The sequence below is a fragment of the Terrapene carolina genome, unplaced genomic scaffold, assembly GCF_002925995.2.
Source record: "Terrapene carolina triunguis isolate 2854851 unplaced genomic scaffold, T_m_triunguis-2.0 Scaffold613, whole genome shotgun sequence".
In the NCBI taxonomy this organism is placed as follows: domain Eukaryota; kingdom Metazoa; phylum Chordata; order Testudines; family Emydidae; genus Terrapene; species Terrapene triunguis.
In genome coordinates this window covers 465,447-486,365 of record NW_020664964.1, presented here as the reverse complement: position 1 = coordinate 486,365, position 20,919 = coordinate 465,447, and the positions used below count along the sequence as shown (strand labels likewise).

General features: G+C 43.0%; 1 protein-coding gene across 1 annotated transcript in view; it reads right to left on the bottom strand.

Annotated features, from left to right (window-relative positions):
- Positions 1 to 20,005, bottom strand: part of LOC112107756 (dynein heavy chain 5, axonemal-like) — a 273,895-nt gene extending 253,890 nt beyond the window's left edge. Inside the window, exons 1-6 of the mRNA XM_026659242.1 lie at positions 19,840 to 20,005; positions 14,529 to 14,626; positions 11,929 to 12,117; positions 11,753 to 11,827; positions 10,850 to 10,939; positions 7,512 to 7,583 (exon numbers count right to left, since the gene is read on the bottom strand). Of these exons, the coding sequence (XP_026515027.1) occupies positions 7,512 to 7,583; positions 10,850 to 10,939; positions 11,753 to 11,827; positions 11,929 to 12,117; positions 14,529 to 14,626; positions 19,840 to 20,005 (690 nt within the window). The remainder of the gene's footprint in view (positions 1 to 7,511; positions 7,584 to 10,849; positions 10,940 to 11,752; positions 11,828 to 11,928; positions 12,118 to 14,528; positions 14,627 to 19,839) is intronic.
- Between the last annotated feature and the right edge of the window lie 914 nt (positions 20,006 to 20,919).

The following is a 20,919-nucleotide window of genomic DNA, read 5'->3' as shown; positions in this document are numbered from 1 at the left end:
ACATCTTGCATGAAGCAACTTTGAGGCCCTAAGACCATGACATTTTGGATGGAATGAGATGAACAGCATACTAGCAATGCTTATTTATGTCACAGCCTATCAAATCAGCATCAAGGGTTAGAACAAAATTATGGGAGAACTATTTTGCAGGAATTGTGCAAAGAACTTACCATGGGCAGAATGCTTTAACAACCACCTTTTGCTCATGACAACAACAACATGGTTCTTGTATAGATACAGGAATTAATTCCAAAATCTGCTTTTGGAGGTAATGGGGACTAGAAAGGCTAGTCATAGGCTTGTCTAATCTGTCATTCTGATTAATCGTGGCATTTTATGATACTCAAATGAAGAGTCTAATGTGCCTACCTACAGATCACTGCTAGGGCTGATACCCGTGTTTCTATGGTGCTTGGTTGTAGGAATCCAACCAACCATTCTGGAGAAACTCTAGTGTAGCTGAGATCACCAGAACTTTGTGACTATTATTGTATGTATAGTACGGCAGCAACTGGAGGCCAAGGCCCCATTTTGCTGAGCACTGCACAAACAAAGAGACAGTCCCTGTCCCAAAGAGTTTTCTGTTTTCCCTCACACCAGAAATGTAAATTTGACCAGATCAGTGAGTGAAATATCCCAGTTCTGTCTGGATACCAAACTGTATCTGAGGTTAATGGAGAATCCATGCTGAACTACACTTCTCTTCTGATGCCCAGGCTGTTAAGCGTAGATGTTCCTGGTCTAGATGAAGAAGTTCCTGCTTCAAGAGGTTTGGCCTTTTCTGAAGGTACAGTGTGCGGTCCTTGGCTATTTAGCAAGTCCAAAGCACCTTCTAGGCCAGTAGAGGCTGGGAAGAAGGACTAACTCTCCCTTTTCCTTCTTTTCTGTGTCCTTCATGTGAACTGTCTTGAAAGGTTGCAGATTCTTCTCTGCTCAGAAAACTATTTCCTTTGCCACAGAGAAGTCTGACCTCTGGTTACACTAAACGTTCATGCCTCAGTTATAAGCCAACCTCTAATAGAAAGTAGGTGACTTCTCTTCTCTTGAGGGCATTGTAATTGCCCACTGTGTGGTTTCTTGCACCTTTTACTGATGCAGCTGATACAGGCCACTGTCACAGTCAACATATTGGACTCGATGGCCAACTGCTCTGATACCATATGGACATGATGGGAGAGGTGGTGTTGTTCATACATGTCACTGATAGAGATGTCAAAGTGAACCATTTAGTTCATTCTCTGAGATTTTGGAAATTTGTCTTCCAAGTATGCTCCCCACCCTGGGAAGCTTGTGTCCATAGTGAGTATAAAAGGGTCTAGAGGAAAAATTTGGTTGCCTTTCAGTGTGTTTGTACTTACCTACCCACAAAGGGATATTTGGATGTGATCTGAGAATGACACCTAATTTTGCATTGCATCAAGTGCATAGTTCCATGTCTTCAGAAGGAATTTCTGCAGGTACATTTTGAAAGATCCACTTAGGAATGAAGCCAACGCAAGACATGAGCAATCCAAGCCATTGGAAACAATTGGCTATGAATGACCACGGCCAGGAAATGACTGATGCAATGAAGTTTTGGTTCTTTGCTAATCTCTACCATCGTGGTAAAATTATGGCCAGATCCTTGTCTGTTTTGACCCCTGTGAGCAACTCTCAGCATTGGGATCAAAATCTCTTCTTGATTTTGAAGAAGTGGTAGCTACAAATCCTTTCCAGCAGCTGCCCAGTAATGAATGGGTCTGTTTCTCAGGACAGGCTACAGATTGGTAAATTGTCTATACATGGAGTATGTGTGTGTAAATTGTGAGCTGTCCCTTGCTCTGATTACTACCACCTATTTCTCAAGGCTCTAGGTGCAGAGGATGGATAAGAAGGAAGAGTCTTGTACAGAGCTCTCATACACAAATGCTCTTTGTCTTTGTCATGCTGACAATTTTTTTGTTTTGGAGGAAAATATATCCAGATTTCTTTGGAAACTTCTGCTCCTGATTTTTCCCTCTGCCAGGGGAAAAGTCCCTTCTTGGATACCATTGGTATTGGTCGGATTGCTGTGCTGGCATTGATAACAAAAACTGAAGTCTCTGTGCACTCTCAGTTACTAATTTCTCTACTGTTTCCTCAAATGGTTCCTCACCTGTAAGTTTGGATGCAAAAGGTATCTGTTTAGGATAACTGGTTGCTGTCCTGAGTGTAACATGGCTTCTTTGTACCCATCAAGTTGGAAACCATTGCACATCACAAATCACATCAAGGATTTGACCAGGACAGAACCTAAGATGTCTCACTCTAAGCCAGGATCATAATGCTAGATGATGAGCCACTTGTTTACACCATGTGGGCTTTCCTTACTGAATATATGAAAAATCTTTGCTCTGCAAAGCTTTCACTGAAGCTTTGAAATTGCTGTGCAGTGTGGCATCAGTTTTATGGTCTATGGGCACTTTTGAAAGGAAGTCCCTTTCTGAGGGTGTGACTGTGTCTTTCACCTATAGAGCTACAGTTTCACCAATGTTAGGCTCCCCAAACTTACATCATTTCTTTGGTTTTATATGACTTTTAGTTTAACATTTGGTTTTAATCAGATGGCCTCATTTGGATGTTATGATGGTTCTCAAGGAGGCATCTATGTGAAACTGTGTATTTAATAATGCTTAAAAGGGAAGATGTTTTATTAATATTAATGAGTTCCTTGCAGGACACTGGCATCATGTCTTGGAAGAGTACAGCCAGTTTTGTGGAGGGGGTTGGTGGCGCATATGTGGTACTTCCCCTGGCTTTTTACAGGGGAGAGGTAGTATGCTATTAAACATGACCTCGAGACCACCGAACCAAGGGCGGGTAATGGACCAAATACTGCAATTGGGGAAGTAGCTTGCTAGATATCTCTGGGAGCCTGAAAGGCTGCCTGCCTGCTCCCTCAGGCTGGCTAGCATGCAAGTAAGTACTGCAGGAACAACCTAGTACTGCTCAGGGCTTTACTCAGTAAATCAGGATCATTTTGAACATAGGAAGGGATTTCTCATTTACCCCTCTATGATCCCATGATGGTGCACCTCTGTGGGAACAGAGTCTGCATGTGCCTCTGTTCTGGTCACACACCAGCTCAAATACGCCTTTTGCTTGTGGAGCCAGTCTGTGGAGCAGATGAGGAGTGGTCAGCAAAATAGAGACCTTTCCCTGCCTTTCAGACTCAGCCCTTTTCCTTGACAGAGCAAGGGTTTATGGCTGATCACAAGGCACAAATCCCATTCCACTGCTGCCTGAACCCAAGCCCTTGTCTGTGACAGAGAGAGGATCCTTGGGTTGAGAGCCAGCCAGGCACAGTTCCAATTACGCTGCAATCTGAGGCAGGGCTGCACAAGAGGGTCAGGCTTTTCTGCAAACCCAGACATACTGTGGGGGGCAAAGGGCGGTGAGCCTGATTCACGCACTGTGAGAGCCTGTGTATAAGAGAAAAGCCCCAAAAAACACTCCTTCTGGAGGGAAGGAAAAGGAAAAGGGGTTTAACCCCTGATCTTCTCCTCACATGTTCATTTAAGAATACAAATTGCTGCCTTGGGAAAGACACAATTGTTTTTCCTTTTTGTGACCCAGAGTCTCTGGGGTTTGCAGCACTTATCCCTGAGTACCATGAGAATCCCCCGATTCACAGTGGGAGGAAGAGGAGCAGATTAGGAGCCCTGCTTCGTTCCTGAGTGAGTCAAGGACCCACTTCAGTATGTGGGGGGGAACTTGGGTCCTTTCAGTGACATTCCCCCCGCCCCCCCAGCCAGGTCTGTTGCAGGACTTACCCAGAGAGCTGCCCAGATAGTGTCCTCCTTGTCCTTATATTCCCTGACCAAAAGCTCAGAGGCTGCCAATCAGGCTTTTTCATGTTGGAGTCCCGGTTCCTCGGGGCAGGATGGGGACCTGACATTCCTGACCGACTCTAAGCTCTGTGTTCTGGCAGTGTGAGGGTCGGCTGGCTGAGAACAGGCAGAGCATAGTAAACCCTCTGTAGAGCTTGTAAAAGCTGCCTCACACCGGGAACACTGCTTAGATTTAGCCCAGTGTTTGCGGGATATCTCTGCCATGCCTGAGTAGAGGCAGAGGAGTCCAGCAGGGAGGCACTGCAGTGCTGGATCCAGGTGGCTGAGACCATCACATTGGTCTTTACCCCATCCAGGGGAAGAGGCAGAGGAAGGGAGGAAGATTATAAATCACTTCTGCACAAAAATGAACAACAATTAAAATAAAATAAAATAGTTGGGAGAAACTAAACCACCAACTTGCTCTACTGCCAAAGGCAGAAAATCTGGTAGCCACAGATGAAGGATGGGCATAGTCCTGGAGTCTCCAGAAGCAACACTTGACCACTCCTGAAGTCCATACGTGGGGGGTATTAACCCATTAGTGATGAATGAGGAAAGAAGCTGTGCAACAGAATTCATCAGCTTTTACAAAAATAAATGTATCAATAGTTCGGAAGGGTATAGACTCAGATTCTCTCTTTTTTTATTTTTGTATGTTAAATTTGGCATGTTTGGATTCCCTTTATAAAGCTATTTCAGTGTTTCCTGAAAATGACAATCCCTACAAATGTCTTGAAAGATTTTAATTGTATTTTGCTGGGTAGGGATATGCTTTGGATTATATCTTGCCTTTAGTTTTAGGGAATATCTATTTTAAAATGTTCTTAAAGGTGCATCTATTCAATTTGGTGTTTGCATAATTTGGTTGTGCAGCTGAAAAGGAACTTGCATTGACAGTGAGTAGAGGAAAGCAAGGCTTGGAGCCAATGGTTAGTAACACTTGTGTTTGTGTGTTACCAAGACTTGATCCTGCAAACATTTAAAACACATGCATAGCTTTACTCACATTAGTAGCGTGACTACTCATGTGACTAAATTTAAACACATGCATAAGTGTTTGCAAGATTTGGGCACAGATGTTTAATGCACCCAGATTCAAGATGAGGGGTAAATTAAACAATTTAAAGTAAATAGTCACACCACCTTGTTTTAAAAGCAAAAATAAACCATCAATTAATTTTAAATTGTCACAAAATACGAAAACAATTTAAAATTATTAAAGAAACAAAGCCACAATTTCGCCTGTGTGCTAACTTAGGCCCTGGTTAAGCAAAATACTTAAGCATTTAAGCACAAAATTAAGTTCATTCCAATTCAGAAAAGCACTTAAAGTTAAGCAAATACTTAAGTTAAACACAAGTTTAATGATTTTTTTGACAGAGGGCCTTAGAGACAGAAACGTGCTTCTGTTGAAATTGGCAGTGGGGTGGGGGGGGAGGGACACAATCCTGAGTTATGCTGAGCATCCTCAACTCCTTTTTCAAATTTCTGCTGAAAATGTCTCTCTCCCTCTTCTCTGTAGTGGTGCTGTTATAAATATTTTACTAGATAAGGTGAAGGCAATCTAAGACATTTGCTGGTATTCATGTATATTTCTTGGCTTTTAGAAAGACTAAGTTCACTAGCTTCAGTAGCTGCATCCTGCAGAGTTCTCTTTATTCCTGCATTCTACTGATTTGTTCCCATTTGAGGTCCTTCTGACTCGTGGATAAAGATTAAATGGGGCCTGGATACACCAAAACTTCATGTTCTCACATCATGGAACCGTCTTCTCAGACTCTATTGATTCATTTATCCTCGTCTCTCTCAAAACAACTGTTCCTCCCTACCCCAGACAGGTCTATCTCATTGTTTCCTCCAAGTGCATTCCACAATATTGACCTCCTCACTCACCAATAAACTCAGTGTCTCACTGACTCACTATGTTGAGTCTGCTTAGACCAGGGGTGGGCAAACTACGGCCCGCAGGCCACATCTGGCGCGTCAGACCTTTTAATCCGGTCCTTGAGCTCCCACTGGGGAGCAGGGTCTGGGGCTTGCCCCCCTCCGTTTGTGCCATGGCTTCGCATGGCTCTCGGAAGCAGGGACATGTCCACCCACTGGCTGCTACACATAGGGGCAGCCAGGGGGCTCACACACTGCCCCCACCCCAAGCGCTGGCTCTGCAGCTCCCATTGGCCGGGAACTGCGGCCAATGGGAGCTGCAGGGGTGGCGCCTGCAGACGGGGCAGCACACAGAGCCACCTAGCCACGCCTCCATGTAGGAGCTGGAGGGGAGACATGTCGCTGCTTCCAGAAGCTGCTTGAGGTAAGTGCCACCCAAAGCCTGCACCCGAGCCCCTTCCGCATCCCAACCCCCTGCCCCAGTCCTGATCCCCCTCCTGCCCTCCAAACCCCTCGGTCCCAGCCCAGAGCACCCTCATACATCCCAAACCCCTCATCCCCAGCACCACCCCAGAGTCTGCACCCCCAGCCAAAACCTTCACCCACTCATCCCCTGCGCCCCAACCCCCTGCCCCAGCCCTGATCCCCCTCCCACCCTCCAAACCCCTCGATCCCAGCCCGGAGCACCCTCCTGCACCCTGAACCGGTGCCGTAACAAGGGCGAGGCGAGTGAGGCACTCGCCTCGGGTGTGCAAAGCGAAGGGGCGCAGCTCTACCGCCCAAGCAGGGCGGAGGAAAAAGAAAAAAAAAGCCGCGATCAGCGGCGCTTCGGCGGCAGCTCTACCGCCGCCGCTTCTTCGGCAGCAGGTCCCTGAGTCCCTCTCAGAGGGAAGGACCTGCCGCGGAATTGCCACCACCGCTTAATTCATTCTTCGGTGGCAATTCGGCGGCGGGTCCTTCTCTCCGATAGGGACTAAGGGACCCGCCGCCGAATTGCCGCCAAACAATGAATGGAGCGGCAGCAGCAATTCGGCGGCAGGTCCTTCCCTCCGAGAATTGCCGCCGAAGACCCTGGAGCCGGCCCTTGCCTCAGGCACAAAAATTCCTCGTTACGGCTCTGCCCTGAACTCCTCATTTCTGGCCCCACCCCAGAGCCCACAACCCCAGCCGGAGCCCTCACCCCCTCCCCCACACCCCAACCCCCAATTTCGTGAGCATTCCTGGCCCACCATACAATTTCTATACCCAGATGTGGCCCTCAGGCCAAAAAGTTTGCTCACACCGGCTTAGACGACGGGGCCTGAATCCCAAGTATCCTTCCTTAATCCTCTGATTATGATTCTGGATTTAGGCCTCAGCCCACAACCCTTACTCATGTGATCAGCCCCATTTACTTTATTTGGGTTACTTGCATGAGTAAGAATTAGTCATATGTGTAGTCTTCAGGTTTAAACATTTCTCTATTGAATTTTACATTTTCACTTCGGAAAATAAGGGAATTTTACTCATACAATGTGTTATTACATCTTTTCTGATGTTCATCATAAATCCTGTGAATAGCTACCTGCATAATTATTCACATCAGAACACTGCTAGGCTGTAAATATTTTTCCAGATCATAAAGGAACATCCTAACATATCCAAGTAGCCCTTTTCATGCAAATACTCCCTGCTGCTTTATCTGACTCCATTGAGACTAGTTGTGTGAGTAAAGATTTGTAGGATCAAGTCCTAAATTTTAAGGAAGCTGTAAATATTATCTGATTTTTGCCTGACCTGAGAGATATTTGCTGTAGTTATTGCTTTATCTGTAGTCCTTAGAAAAAATGCACAAGTTCCTGTTAAGCCCTGTAAAAAAAGACAGATATAATACATACAAGTAAAAATAATATACTCAACAAATTGGAAAGAGACAAAAACTAAATTATAAAGAAAAATCAATTACTTGAAAATATTTAACAAACTATTTACTGAGACTACTGTACGTTTATAGGCAAATAACTGATTCTCAAATATCGATCACTCAGCTTTGTTTCTCAGCTGGCATTAATTCATTGAGCATACTTGAGGAAATGTTCAATTTTTAAGCATTTGAAATACTTTCATAGATTCATTGTATTTTTAGGCCAGAATGAACCATTTTGGAATATTCTTTCCTTCCATTTATTTAATTAAAAAAAATCCCTAAAAGTGTATTTTTTTCAATCCAAATACATTTTTAAATGTCTAATATCAGCTTTTTCCCTTCTGGTGGATTAGAACCATGGGCAAACTGCACTATCAGTTTCTCAGACAACACTCAGATAAATTACAAGTATCTACAGCTAAATGAGCTTACAAATAAAATGAAAATCTTTAAATCTGAATAAAATTCTGTGCTCCATGTTTCTCTTTATTATTTATTTATATTACGGTATCACTTAAGAACCGCAATCAAAGATGAGATTCCGACTGTGCTAGACACCATACAGATATAGGCAACTAGAGATGGTCAAAATAAAGTGAGCACACTGTCACTTTAAGTCCCCCCTCCCAGTTTCCCCACCACCACGTGGAAGCTTCGCTCCTCCTGGCCCCAGCCCGGCCAAGCCCCGCCGGAGACCAAGCGGTGCAGGACCGCAGGCAGGGAGGGTCTCAGCTCCACTCCGGGCAGCAAGCGGTGGGCCACGCCACCAGTGACCAGCCCCGGCTGTGCCACTCTGGGCTCCTCGGGGCTGGGACAGAGCTGGAGCTCTCAGCTGGCTGGCTGAGGAGTGAGGGAGGGAGGGCCAGGGGGGTAGGGGTGTGGAGAAGCCCACCGGCCCAGTACGGGGGAGGGGCCAGAGAAGAGAGGGGTCCTGCCACAGCCAGTCAGGGGAAGCTCAAGCCCCTTGTGGCGCCCCCCTGGCTACGGCAGCCTGGGCATGGGCCTCATTTGCCCAGTCCTAAGGCCGGCCCTGTGGGCATGAAATCACCATCCATTAGGAAACTCCAACAAGTACAGAACACTGCAGTGCATCTCCTCAGCAACACAGGCCATCACACCTGTCCTTAGCTCTCTACCCTGGCTTCCCATAGAACGTTAAGCCAAGTTCAAGGTCTCTGTTCTTATCTTGAAGGCACTCAATGGCCAGGGCACAGCATATCTAAAAGATCGCTAAAACTCCAGAACAAGGACCATGACTCGACTCCTTAGGCACAGCAGGACTTTCTGCACTAAGGTAAAGCTCATCTGTGCAACAGACTGAGCTTTCATGGTTTTAGACTATGGAATGAACTTCCCCAGGAACTAAAGATCATCACAAACCTCACCACCATGTGCTCCAAGTGCAAGACACTCTTTTTTAACATGCCTTTTCTGAAGGCTTGTCTACACAAACACTTAGTTTGCAACAAGCCAGGGTGCCAATCTACCCTGCACCAGCCTGCTGTGCACTACCTGATCATGTGGACCCTGCTGACAAAGTCATAGAGTTTACGGTCAGAAAGGAGCATTAAATCTTCTAGTCTGACCTCTTGTATATCACAGACCACCAGCATCACCCAGCACCTGCAGACTAAACTCAACAACCGAAATGAGAGGCAAGTATTACAACCCACAAGAGATTAGACAATTATGTGCCACAGACAGAGAATAGGAGGGACCGAGGTGCACCAGTACTCAATGGCAGGGAAATAGTTAAATTAAATATATCCAGATACTTCTGCCAAGTGACTTGCACCCACACATTGCAGACAAATGCAACCCCAGCCCCTCCCCAAAATCATTGCCAATCTGACCTGGGGGAAAATTCCATCCTGACTCACATCTGGTGATCAGTTGGACACTGAGCATATGAGCAAGAATCAGCCAGCCAAGCCCCTGAGAGAGAGCTGTGGCCATCCCTGGTGCTACAGAGGAAAAAGATAAAAAACCTCTCCCAGAATACATTGGGGTGATCCTTTCCTGACTCCTGCTAGTGGCAGGCTGAAACCCTGAAGCATGAGCTTTAGGAACATAAGTGTGGAAGTTGGGGAAAGAGCAGACATCTTAGTCTTCCAGGAAGAGCAAGAGTCAGGCTAACTCTAACAGCTAATAACGCGAGACTTCCAAGGAGGGCCAGGGCAAGTGGAAAATAACTGTAAGAGATGCTGTTTTTCGACCTTGTTAGATAAGATTAGAATGCAGACTGTAGCAGAAATTGCTGAGAAAAGTAAGATATCAGAAAGGAATATGTATAAACAAAATGCAGTTGTTGATCATTACTGTATGTCACAAAAGGTATAAATGCTTGCCTTAATTGTTTATCTAACGGAGACCTGCCTCGGGAGGGGAACCCCTGCCCGTGAGTACTCTCCTCTTGCAAGTGTTAAAGAAAATAAAGCTGCCTCTGGCATGTTGCAACCAACCTCAGATTGAGAACTCGTTTTTCTCCCACATAAGATATAAATTAGAAGTGAGCTCCAGAGCTGTTGAACCTTGCCCCCCACCATCACAAGTAACCTCATCACACAACTGCATTCAAAAATTTGTCCAGCTGTCTATTAAAATTAATTAAGTTGTTTACCCCCACAACTCCTATTTGGAGGGTGAGCCCAAATGTCACTTAGTGCACTACTAGAAGATGCTCAGATATAACAGTGATGGGGGAGGTATTCCCCATATAGAATAGAATAGAATCAAAACTAAAAGTATTTTGTTGGACGAATATACATAATTTTTATCCTTTAAAATATACATTCTCAAAACATACGTACATTTTAAAGAACAAAAATTTCTTTCTATTGTGGGCTCTACCTCTAAACTAGAAATGACTGAATAGTGAAAAATATAATTCATGAATTACAAGCACTTGTTTAAAAAAAACTTCCAACACTTACAATACTATTAACAATGAATTATTTGACCAGTTCTCCTCCTGACAATAAGCTCTGAAATCTGTTAAACATCATTGCCTTCAAAGTCAGCTTTCCTGTAGAATTCCCGTCTCAGTTTATAATCTGGTGGGAGAACTTGTAATTATGGAGACACTGGTATATCTAACAATTATATAAAGCTATTTTAACATTGCACAATATTTAGCACTTACCAGTATACCATATTTTCCATCATGAAAGCATTCACAAATTTAATCTAAGGAATAAATGGATCATACCTCGGTAGAACCCATGGTAATAAATAACTTCTTCTGCAAAAGTGAACTTGGGGAAGACCCATCTGTCCTCAAAGGAACATTTGACTTTTGCTGCCAATTAAATTATAAATAAGATGTTACTAAAATAAAAATTCCATGGAAGCTATTAATCATTATGTAATTCATCCTAATTAAATGTATGAACTATAACTATAGTTTATTCTGAATCAGAGATGAATCCATAGCTCTAGACATAATCCTTGGCTCAGTATTATCAGAGTAACGTGTGCACAATCACAGCCTCCTGCAATTGGTTTAAAAGTTCCCCTCTCACAGAAAAACTCAGAGGAGGAAGGGAAAAAAAAGTCAGAAAACTTAGTCTGCAATGTTTCATAGGCAAGCCTCCTTCATGAGAGCAGGTCGTTCAAAGCCGCATGGAAAGAGCAGAGAGCCCGCCCCTGCTCTTGAATCAGTGCTTCCCTGTCACTAGAGCTGGGCATGGTTCAGACTAGAGGAGAAGAATGAAATAGTTGGTCCAATTCTCCTGTTTTCACAATTAGTTCCTCTAGTTTTTGAGTGCCTTATCATAGTGAACAGTTTACCAAAGTGAACAGTCAATCCCTTTTCAAATCTTGATAACTTCCTCATTTGGCCATTTCTGAGTTTTCTGTTTTCTACTGAGATTAAGAATAGTACCATACCATACCATACCAAGAAGGCCTGCTCCTGTTCCCACTGAAGTCAATGGGGATTTTGCCAGTGACTTCAGAAGGAGCAGAATTAGACCTATGGTTTGTAAATACAAATGTACATGTAAGAGAATGCTCTTTAAGATTTTCTGAGCTTTCTAATAAATATGCAATTTCCTTTCAAAAATGTTTTAATCTAACTTTGCTATTTGCAACAGTAATGCTAGAAACATACCTGCCATGCATCTTGGTAAAAGAAAAGTAACTTTTTAAGTCCGTTCTCTGCAAAGAATTCTCCTACAAGCTGAAACTAAAACAAAATTACAGTGCTAGTTAATTATAAAATATTCTGAGAAAAATCTGATGTATGGCAATTTAGGAAACATTTAATAGATACAAAATAAATATTACCTTTTCATCAGAAATAACGAAGTCCTCTACTTCCTGTTCATTTAAGCCTATCCCATCTGCTAATCTTAATATCAAATACTTGTGTCTGTCGTCTAACTGAGCTCTTCTCTCCTCCTTGGTGACTTTGGCCTGCTTGGCCAATTCTTTCTTAGCTTCACTGGATAACACTACATTTTTCTTCCCATTTGGCTAGAAGATAAAAATGTTTTAGAAAATATATTATTTTTCAGCACCCTTTTTTTCATTTAAAATTTAAGCAGCATATGCTGTTGCTTTTTAAGACAGTTTCAAAAATTATTTAAACAGGGAGATTTGATGGAAGGTACATTACTTGGCTTAGTGAAATGCTTTTTAACACATTTTACATTTTTTTAAAGTTTTTATTTTACAGTAATGATACAAATAGTTGCATAGATTGATATCTACAATATTGTACAAGAAAATATCATTAAAAAGTTAAATAAAAAAAAGAGAGGAACATCAGTTCTAGGGAACTCTCCAAGGCAAAAATATTACACATTATAGGGCCAGTACAATTAAAACTTCACATCTGCACCTCAGAAATAGAGGTGTACTCAGACCTAAATTCACAATAAAAACGTATGTCAAAACTGGACCTAATCCATAGATGCTGAACTCTGGGAATCCAGCTTCCAAACCTCTAAGTGTTTATTTCTCAGCTTTTGGTCCATGCCCATCTCTACTGTCAGCACTGTGAACTACCATTGCAAGAGTGCTACTCAGCAGAAACAAACAAACAGCTCCACAGCAAAATCACCATCAGCCTCACTCTCCTCTCTTACTGGAACATGTTTAACTGGGCTTTCAGATGCAGCTCAGAGAAGGACTGTAATAGAAATGGAAAGAGAAAAGCCCATACAAAGGATTTTTAAACAATCTTCAGATCTGAATAATAAGGAGGAAAGCACATGGTGAAGAAGAAATTTTAGAACAAATAGCAAATCTTTACCAATTTTATAAGAAGAAATATACACCTCATAGAAAAATGAAAAGTAAAGATTCATTCCAATGAGCCAGGTCCTCTGGTTTGCAGGGTCCTGCAGCACAAAGCAGTCATATAGCCATCTTAACCACCAACCTGAGCATTCCCTTCATCTGCAGGAAACTGCTTGTGTGGTATGGGGCTGCCTTAGTTGCTCTTACAACTCCCCTCCTCCCTGTTCCCAGTGCAGGAGGTATGGCTGGGAAAAATGGGATGCAGCCACAGTGTCCTTATACTCCAGCAATCTCCAGCTAATGGAACAGTTCTTGGGGTACGGGACAGTCAGGTACAAATTATAGCAGCTGTTAGCATGCTCTTAATTACCTCAGAGATTGGGTTGACCCCCACTTGGTCACTGAATTGGGGAGCATAAATGTGACTTAAAGCCACCTTTTCCTCTACACTTTAGTCTTGCACCAGAAAATCTATCCTGATGTTTCTAAGCATCCTTTCCTACCTCTCAGAAGCATTTCCCTTACCTCTCTGAGCCCAGGACACAGGAAGAGGAGCTAAATAATTAGTTACTTGGCCGATCTATTCTTATGCCTCTAAGAGCCACATTTTTCTGATCCACACAGAATTCTTCCATTCATGGGCCATCTCTGTTATTAATGTAATAGCTCTGACTTCCATGCCAGTAACAGATTTTCTTGTTTTGTATTACAATATGCCCAGGATGAAAGTTCCAATTCCAGTATCCCTCAAGCCAAATGTCATTCAACAAGAGTCAGAAGACTTACCACTTGAATGTACAATTATTAGTGATACTGGCTAGGTATAACAGGAGAATTTAAGTTTAATTTAGAGCAGTTAGTGGTGCCATTCTTAATTAGTGCTCTAGCTAATGTCACTGCAGTAAGAGTTTATCATCTCTTTGATGGATAAAATACTGGAAATTCAGTCCCTCCTTGTCTCTTAATATGGTTATTTAGGTGACTAATCAAGCATCATTTTATATATATATCATCTGATGTAGGTTTTGTTGTTGTTGTTTTTTGACAATTCCACTGCTGTAGGATATTTTAAATTATTTTCTGAGTGAGGATTGTGACACAGAGAAGCTATACAGCAGATTGACATTTTTATTCAGATCATGAATGGGAGCAGAATGAGGATACACTCCTAGTGTAAGCTTCCTTCACTTTGTTTGTGAAGCACTTAGTCAGGTCTTCCTAGGTTATCTTTAACCTATGAAGACAAAGAAAAGAGGTGAACCACTGTGTGAGACACAGAAACCAAATATAAAAATACTGTAACCACAGAAAATAACAGGCCTGCTTCTGCACATGTCATGAGGGCTTCCTAGGAACTGCTGTTCATTGCTGTCAACAGAGGTTGAAGGAACTCGGCACCACCCAAAAGGCACTTAGGCCCAGATCCTCAAAGGTATGCAGGTGCCAAACTCCCATTGATTTCAAAGAGAATTAAGCACCTAAATATCTTTGAGGATCCAGGCCTTAGCACCTTGCAGGTCTGTACCAAATTTAGCAACTGCATTTTGACAATGAACCCTTCAAGAATGATCTGTAAAGGAAAAGCTTTGATAGTTAAAAGACAAAAGTTAGGTGACAAGAGATTTTAAAGTGAAATCACTTGCCGAAACAGCAGCAGTTGAAGATGACACTGTTATAGCTGATCTTGGCTCAGTGTTCTTCTTAAAGGCACCTCTACGCCTGTGGCCCTTTCCTTCACCATCTAGGATAAAGAAATGGCAAGCTATAGTTATTCATATTAACTGGTTGTATATGCAATACAGTGCATCTTTAACACCAGCAATCACAAGTGATGATAGGAAAGTTGCTATAAAGCATCTATCTTTGAAAAGGAACTAAGGAAAATTCTGGGAATTATAGATCAGCGAGCCCTTCCTTGGTGCAAGTGAAACTGAGTATCTATTTAACAACAGAATAGTACCACATGCACAATCATTTTGGGGATTTTTTTGTTACATGTTAATTGAAAAAAATTGTAACACTGCAAGCATAAATTAAACAAATACATGCATATGTATTTGACAGGAAGAATGCAAATATTTCCCTGAACTAATCCACAGTGCCACTACTCTCTCCTCAAGACCTACCTCTGTCACAGTGTCTCTAAGAAATCAATGTCTTTGGGCTTGATTTTGCTACCCTTACTCAAATTGTACCTTACCCTGTGAGCAGTACTTTTAATTTGGAGTGCAGCACTCCTCAAGGAAAGTAATGTTTGCAGGGGGAGGGATAGCTCAGTGGTTTGAGCATTGGCCTGCTAAACCTAGAGTTGTGAGTTCAATCCTTAAGGGGGCTATTTAGGGATTTAAAGCAAAAATCTGTATGAGGATTAGTCCTGCTTTAAGCAGGGAGTTGGACTAAATGACCTCCTGAGGTCCCTTCCAACCCTGATATTCTATGAACTGGACTATTCATAATTATTAGAAGAAGAAAATTGTAAATGTATATATTTAATTGTAACGGTCTCCCACTACCCTTTGTATGTCACTTGTCTTGCAAGCTCATTGAGGGAGGGATTGTGTCTTCATGTATGTTTGTACAGCATCTAGAATAACGAAGCCCTGGTCCTGATTGGGCCTCTGGATGCTATCATAATACCAATATTAAATAATAATAAAATCCACTTTTCAGTCATATGTACTATTTAGAGTAAGTTGGAATACTGTCTTTTTTCCCATGGAAAATTTTGACAAAAAATTAAAATTTAAAAATTTCAGTCAAAAACTTAAAAAATTCTAGCTGAAAACCTAACATTATCAGCCAAAAGCTTGCAGCTGAAAATAAACATTTTTGATTCAAAACACCTACACAGTGCCTCATGGGAGTTGCAGTTTAGTTGATAAACCCAATTTTCTGTTTCAGTTTTGACAGAAAAATTTTGACCAGCCCTAGAGCTAGCTTTAAAAAGCATACATCGATGCTTCATCAATATTCCATATCACTGGTGTGAAAGAATCCTATACTGTGTGATTCCAGATAAATAACACAGACATAAACTAAAATCGTGCCCCTCTAAAAATTAAAAGCACTCTGTGAACTTGATTTTTTTTTAAGTTGACTAATTTTTAAAAAATTCCAGTTTCTGGATAGAGTATCCTTTATTGTCCTGAATGGTCTTTCTCTCTCTCATATTAAAAATATGTTTTTCTTGCTCCCTTGTTGATGTAATATTCCCATACATGAGGTTGCTTAAGTGCATTTCCTCTAAACATAATTATTAAAAATGAAGGGAATCACCCGGTAAACCAGTATCAACATCCATTTACATGCCTTACCACACAAACACACTCATAGACTCCTCAGCCACACAACAAAGTTGCTTTCTTTTCCAAAACACAATTATCCACAATGCAAATCCTTTTCCTCACAGTCACACTAACACACAACGTTAACATGATAAATTAACAATATCCTGGACAAACCTTACTGAATTGAGTTAAATACTTTGGGGGTCCATACTATTCAAAATGTAATTGTTCAAGTGTTATTGTGAGATAATATGAAACTGCTCTAGGATAGTGTCTGCAAAAGTAATTCTTTCAGTTATCAGTCCTTTGAAGCCACCATCCTAGAGAGGTTCACATATATTGTTCAGACTGGATTCTCCCGGGACCAACAGACAAAGAGCGGATTTCTGGATAAGTAACCTGGTTTTAAACAGCCTCAGAGCTTTTGATCTGATCCAGCAAATGGACAAGATCTCCATTCTACAGCAGGGGGAGGGGATTCATAGGGAACGGTTGGAAGGACTGACACTCTGACCAGAGCCTTTGGGCAGGGGGTGGAGGGTGATCTCTGGTAAGCTTATTAGCATGGGTATGGGTTCTTTTATTGTTTTAATGTGTTTTCTCTGTAGTGCTTTTACCTTAAGAATAAAATATGCTTGCTTAGGAAAACTTGTGTGATAACTTATAACTATGGGCAGTCACGCTGTGTACTGTCACTGAGGGGGGAGGCAAACAGGCCTGCTTAGGCAGACTCTTCTTTGCTGGGAGTAACACAGTGAAGACAAGGAACTGTTCAACCTAGAGATACTCTGGTCAGGAGAGACAGGGACACAGGACTCCACCCAAGAAAGCAATGGCTCGGGAGCTGGAAGCCTGAGAGTGGGTGCCTTTGCTGGACCACTGAGGGGAAGTATAGGTGCAGATGCCCTGAGCTTGTGTGTGACTGTGAAGAACTGGGTGCATGCATGGTAGGTGGCTGTATATTGGAATAGACAGGGAGTCTGTTGTGGAATGGAAGAGTCTGTGAGTGTGTCTGGCTATTAGGACATTTGGATGTTGAGACCCTGATTCAGCACTATATTGTTATGCTGGATGTTGGGAGGCTCCAAGCAAACATGTCTGATCAATCAGAAACTACAGTGAAGCTGATGGTCATGCTAGTCACCTTCCATTCAGGTGAATGAGGGATCGATTAAATGCCCCTTCATTTAGTGATAGCTAAAACAATGAATGCCATTGCCCAAGGTCTAAAGTGAATGCAAACTCAGGGGCCAGGGATTGATATGGTTGCTGCTGTCCATCAGAGCATGGGTAAACAGTGAACCAGAGAGCAGACACAAAGCAAAGAAAAAGCAGGAGAAATTCTGGTAGTGTGGCTTTTTGGGCAGAGTGGAAGCTGGAAAGGCAGGCTTGGAGTTCTCCTAATGGAAACAAGCTGCCATGGGTAGTGCATGAATCGCCAGGTGGGGGAGGCTAGGCCTCAGCCATACCCCTTCCACCCGAGGCCCTGCCCTTCCACACACACCCCCACCAGAGCCAGGAGGCCAGAGCCCCTCCACCGGAGCCGCCAGCTCCCACCCTAGCCTAGCTCCCCTCCCCCAACCCCGGAGCACAGGGAGGCTGGCAGTGCAGACGCAGCTTCCCCTGCCCCGGAGCACTGGGAGGGCAGGCAGCGTGGCTGCAGCCCCCCAGTCCTGGAGCACAAGGAGGGCTGGTGGCACAGCCCGAGCCGGGGCCACCCCAGAGGGAAAATGGACTCCAGCCACAAGCGGGAAGCAGGCAGAAAGGAGCCTGAGAGCAGAGCATGGGTGGGGCCATGCCTCACTATTTGGGGAGGCAGAGCCTCCCCCAGCCTATGATACCCGCCACTCATGCAAGCTGCAATGTCCAGACTATCTGTTAACTGCTCAGGCCAAAGGAGCAATAGTAATAAGGTCAAGTATCAGAGGGGTAGCCGTGTTAGTCTGGATCTGTAAAAAGCAACAAAGAGCCCTGTGGCACCTTATAGACTAACAGATGTATTGGAGCATAAGCTTTCGTGGGTGAATACCCACTTCGTCAGACGCATGTAATGGAAATTTCCAGAGGCAGGTATAAATATGCAGGCAAGAATCAGTCTGGAGATAACGAGGTTAGTTCAATCAGGGAGGGTGAGGCCCTCCTCTAGCAGTTGAGGTGTGAACACCAAGGGAGGAGAAACTGCTTTTGTAGCTGGCTAGCCATTCACAGTCTTTGTTTAATCAGTAATAAGGTCACAGTCCTGCAAAGTGCTCAGAACTCTAGCCCTGAACCAGCAAAACACTCCAGAATGTGCTTACCTTTAAGTGTATGAGTGGTCCCAATGAAGACAATGGATTTACTCAGATGCTTAAAGCTAAGCACATGCGTAAGTGCATTGCTGGATCAGGGCTGATGACCTCTGAGTTCAGGACAGGTTGTTATACATATCAATGCTAGTTTGTTGACTTCCTTTGTGCACTATGGACTAAACTCTCCCAGGCAAGGGAGGATGAGACTGAAATGTTCTGACTGCTTCCAAACTGTGGAGGAACATTAGGAAAACTGCACCCCAGCTGAAATGCCTGGAGAGAAAAGGACTATTTTGGTGTGAAGGTTTTTGTTTCAAATTTTATTTGAGAGGCTTTGCAGCCAGTCAGGGCAGAGCAAGATGGAAATAATTAAAAAGGGCTACGCTTCCATAGCAGTATTAATAATATCCATTAAAGACCCAACTAATACCTTCTAAATACATTTTAAAATTAAGCTGGAAACCCGTTAGACCATGGAATTTCACCACTTTTCATACTTGCTATTGCCTCTAAAACTTCTCTGTTATTTCTTCATCTAAATTTTCATTATCAATCTCACATATTTTTGGCAAGCCTCCTACTTCCAGATAGGTTTTAATAACTTCAGCATATGGAATAACCGGAATATGAAAGTTACTATAATTACAATGGAAAACACACATATTTCACTAGGATGTGTAACTTCCTCTTGCTGATCATTTTAACTGGTGAGATTGCTTTTGAACCCCTTCAAGTTCATGAACCAACAACTTGTCACATGTATTTTCTTTCTCATAGAAATTCTGTTATGTATACCTTAGAGGTTTTCAGTAATGTTTATCATCAGCATATTCAATTTCCCCATAGTATTAGTTATCTGTCAACATTTTTTTCTAATCTGTAGTTCTATGAATCTGTTGCTACCTATTTTTGTTGAGCTCTTTCCTCTTTTGCGCTAGTTATTAGATAACTCCTAAATATTGCTTTTCCTGTCTCCTAAAGAAGCCCTCGCCTTATTGTCTTTATCATTTAATTGAAAGTACCGAACAATGTTGTCACAGATCCACAGGAGCGGTGCTATGGCCCCAGCTTTGGAACAGTCTCTGGGAGGACCCCTTCAGGGTGCCAGACTCCCTAGGGGTCTCACTCTTTCTCCGGAATAAGCCACGCAACTTCACTGCCTCATTAGGCTGAACCTCTGGGCCTTCAGCACCCCTGCTTAACACTGTGAGCTTTGTGATTCTGAGCCTTTGTTAATCTAGGCCCTACCTTCCCTAAAGGTGCAGGGGCCTGTTTTAAAGTGAAAAATTCTACTGAATAGTGAGTTTCTTTTTTTGTTCCTAGAAAATCATTTCCCAGACAGTGTCACTATAAAGCGTTTCCATTCTTTCCTCCCCTACCTTTGCTGATAGTGATAAGAGGCGGACTGAGCTCAGTGACAGGCTTGGAGACAGCTAAGGCCTCTCTTGGCTCTTGGTCTGCTTCTCGCTGTGCAGGTTCAGGGGTAGCAGGGCTGAGCTCACCTCCGCCCCCTGATTCAGTCACGCATCCCCCTGCCGCCTCCATCTGCAGCAGCACACAAAGTAACCTAAGACAATGAGATAGAAGATGACTGACAGCTGGACAGTGAAGTTCACAAACTGTCCTTGTAACATTAAAAGAAAGGTGCACATTTACTACACCTTCAAGTTTTTTTTCCATTTATAGCATCCAACACTACAGAACAGGGGACTTTTGACTAGCAGTACATCCAATTGCTTCCCATCTCAAGTTTTTGCAAATTCAGTTAAAATGGGACGTAGTTAGATCCAAACTACCCACAGCTTTAGTTTTGCAAAACTACCCCAGCTGGTGGTTTGCAAAACAATAAAAGCCCCTCTCTATTTGTCCTTAATACAACTATCCTGAGAGTTTTTATGATTGTCTCTGTCATTATCCCTTACTCAGATTTGCAATTATTGGAGTTAGAAACTCACCCTTTTGGGGAGAGCGTAAGCTCCAACTGTAAACTCTGTTGCAGGTCCTGCAGAGAAGCCTGGGGCACAAGGAGCTGGGAGACGTGCTTGCTCTCTTAGCAGGTTTTTGAGTTTGCTGTCTTCCTGGGCACTCTGAATTCCTCAGCTGCTACAGCAATTCTTGCAAACCCAGCAAAAACTCCAGAGCCCTGGAGACACCTCATCTCTCCCTATTCCCCACTTTGCCTGCTGAGGTTTTCATTTCATTATTGCCCATCAGTCTTTTTCATGTAATTTAATTTTCTCTGTAAGAGAAGGGAAACCTCCAAACAAACAGCTCCCTTGAGCCTCCCCACTTGCTAATGTGCTGTTGCTATGGAGCATACGTACACACAGTGGAATTGTACACTGACTCATGGGAGGGCATAGTTAGCTGTATCCCAGCAATGAAGTGTTTCTTCTTAACAACAACCTCCCAGAGAGCTGGAAATTCTTTGTATTCTCTTCAGGTTACATTATGCAATT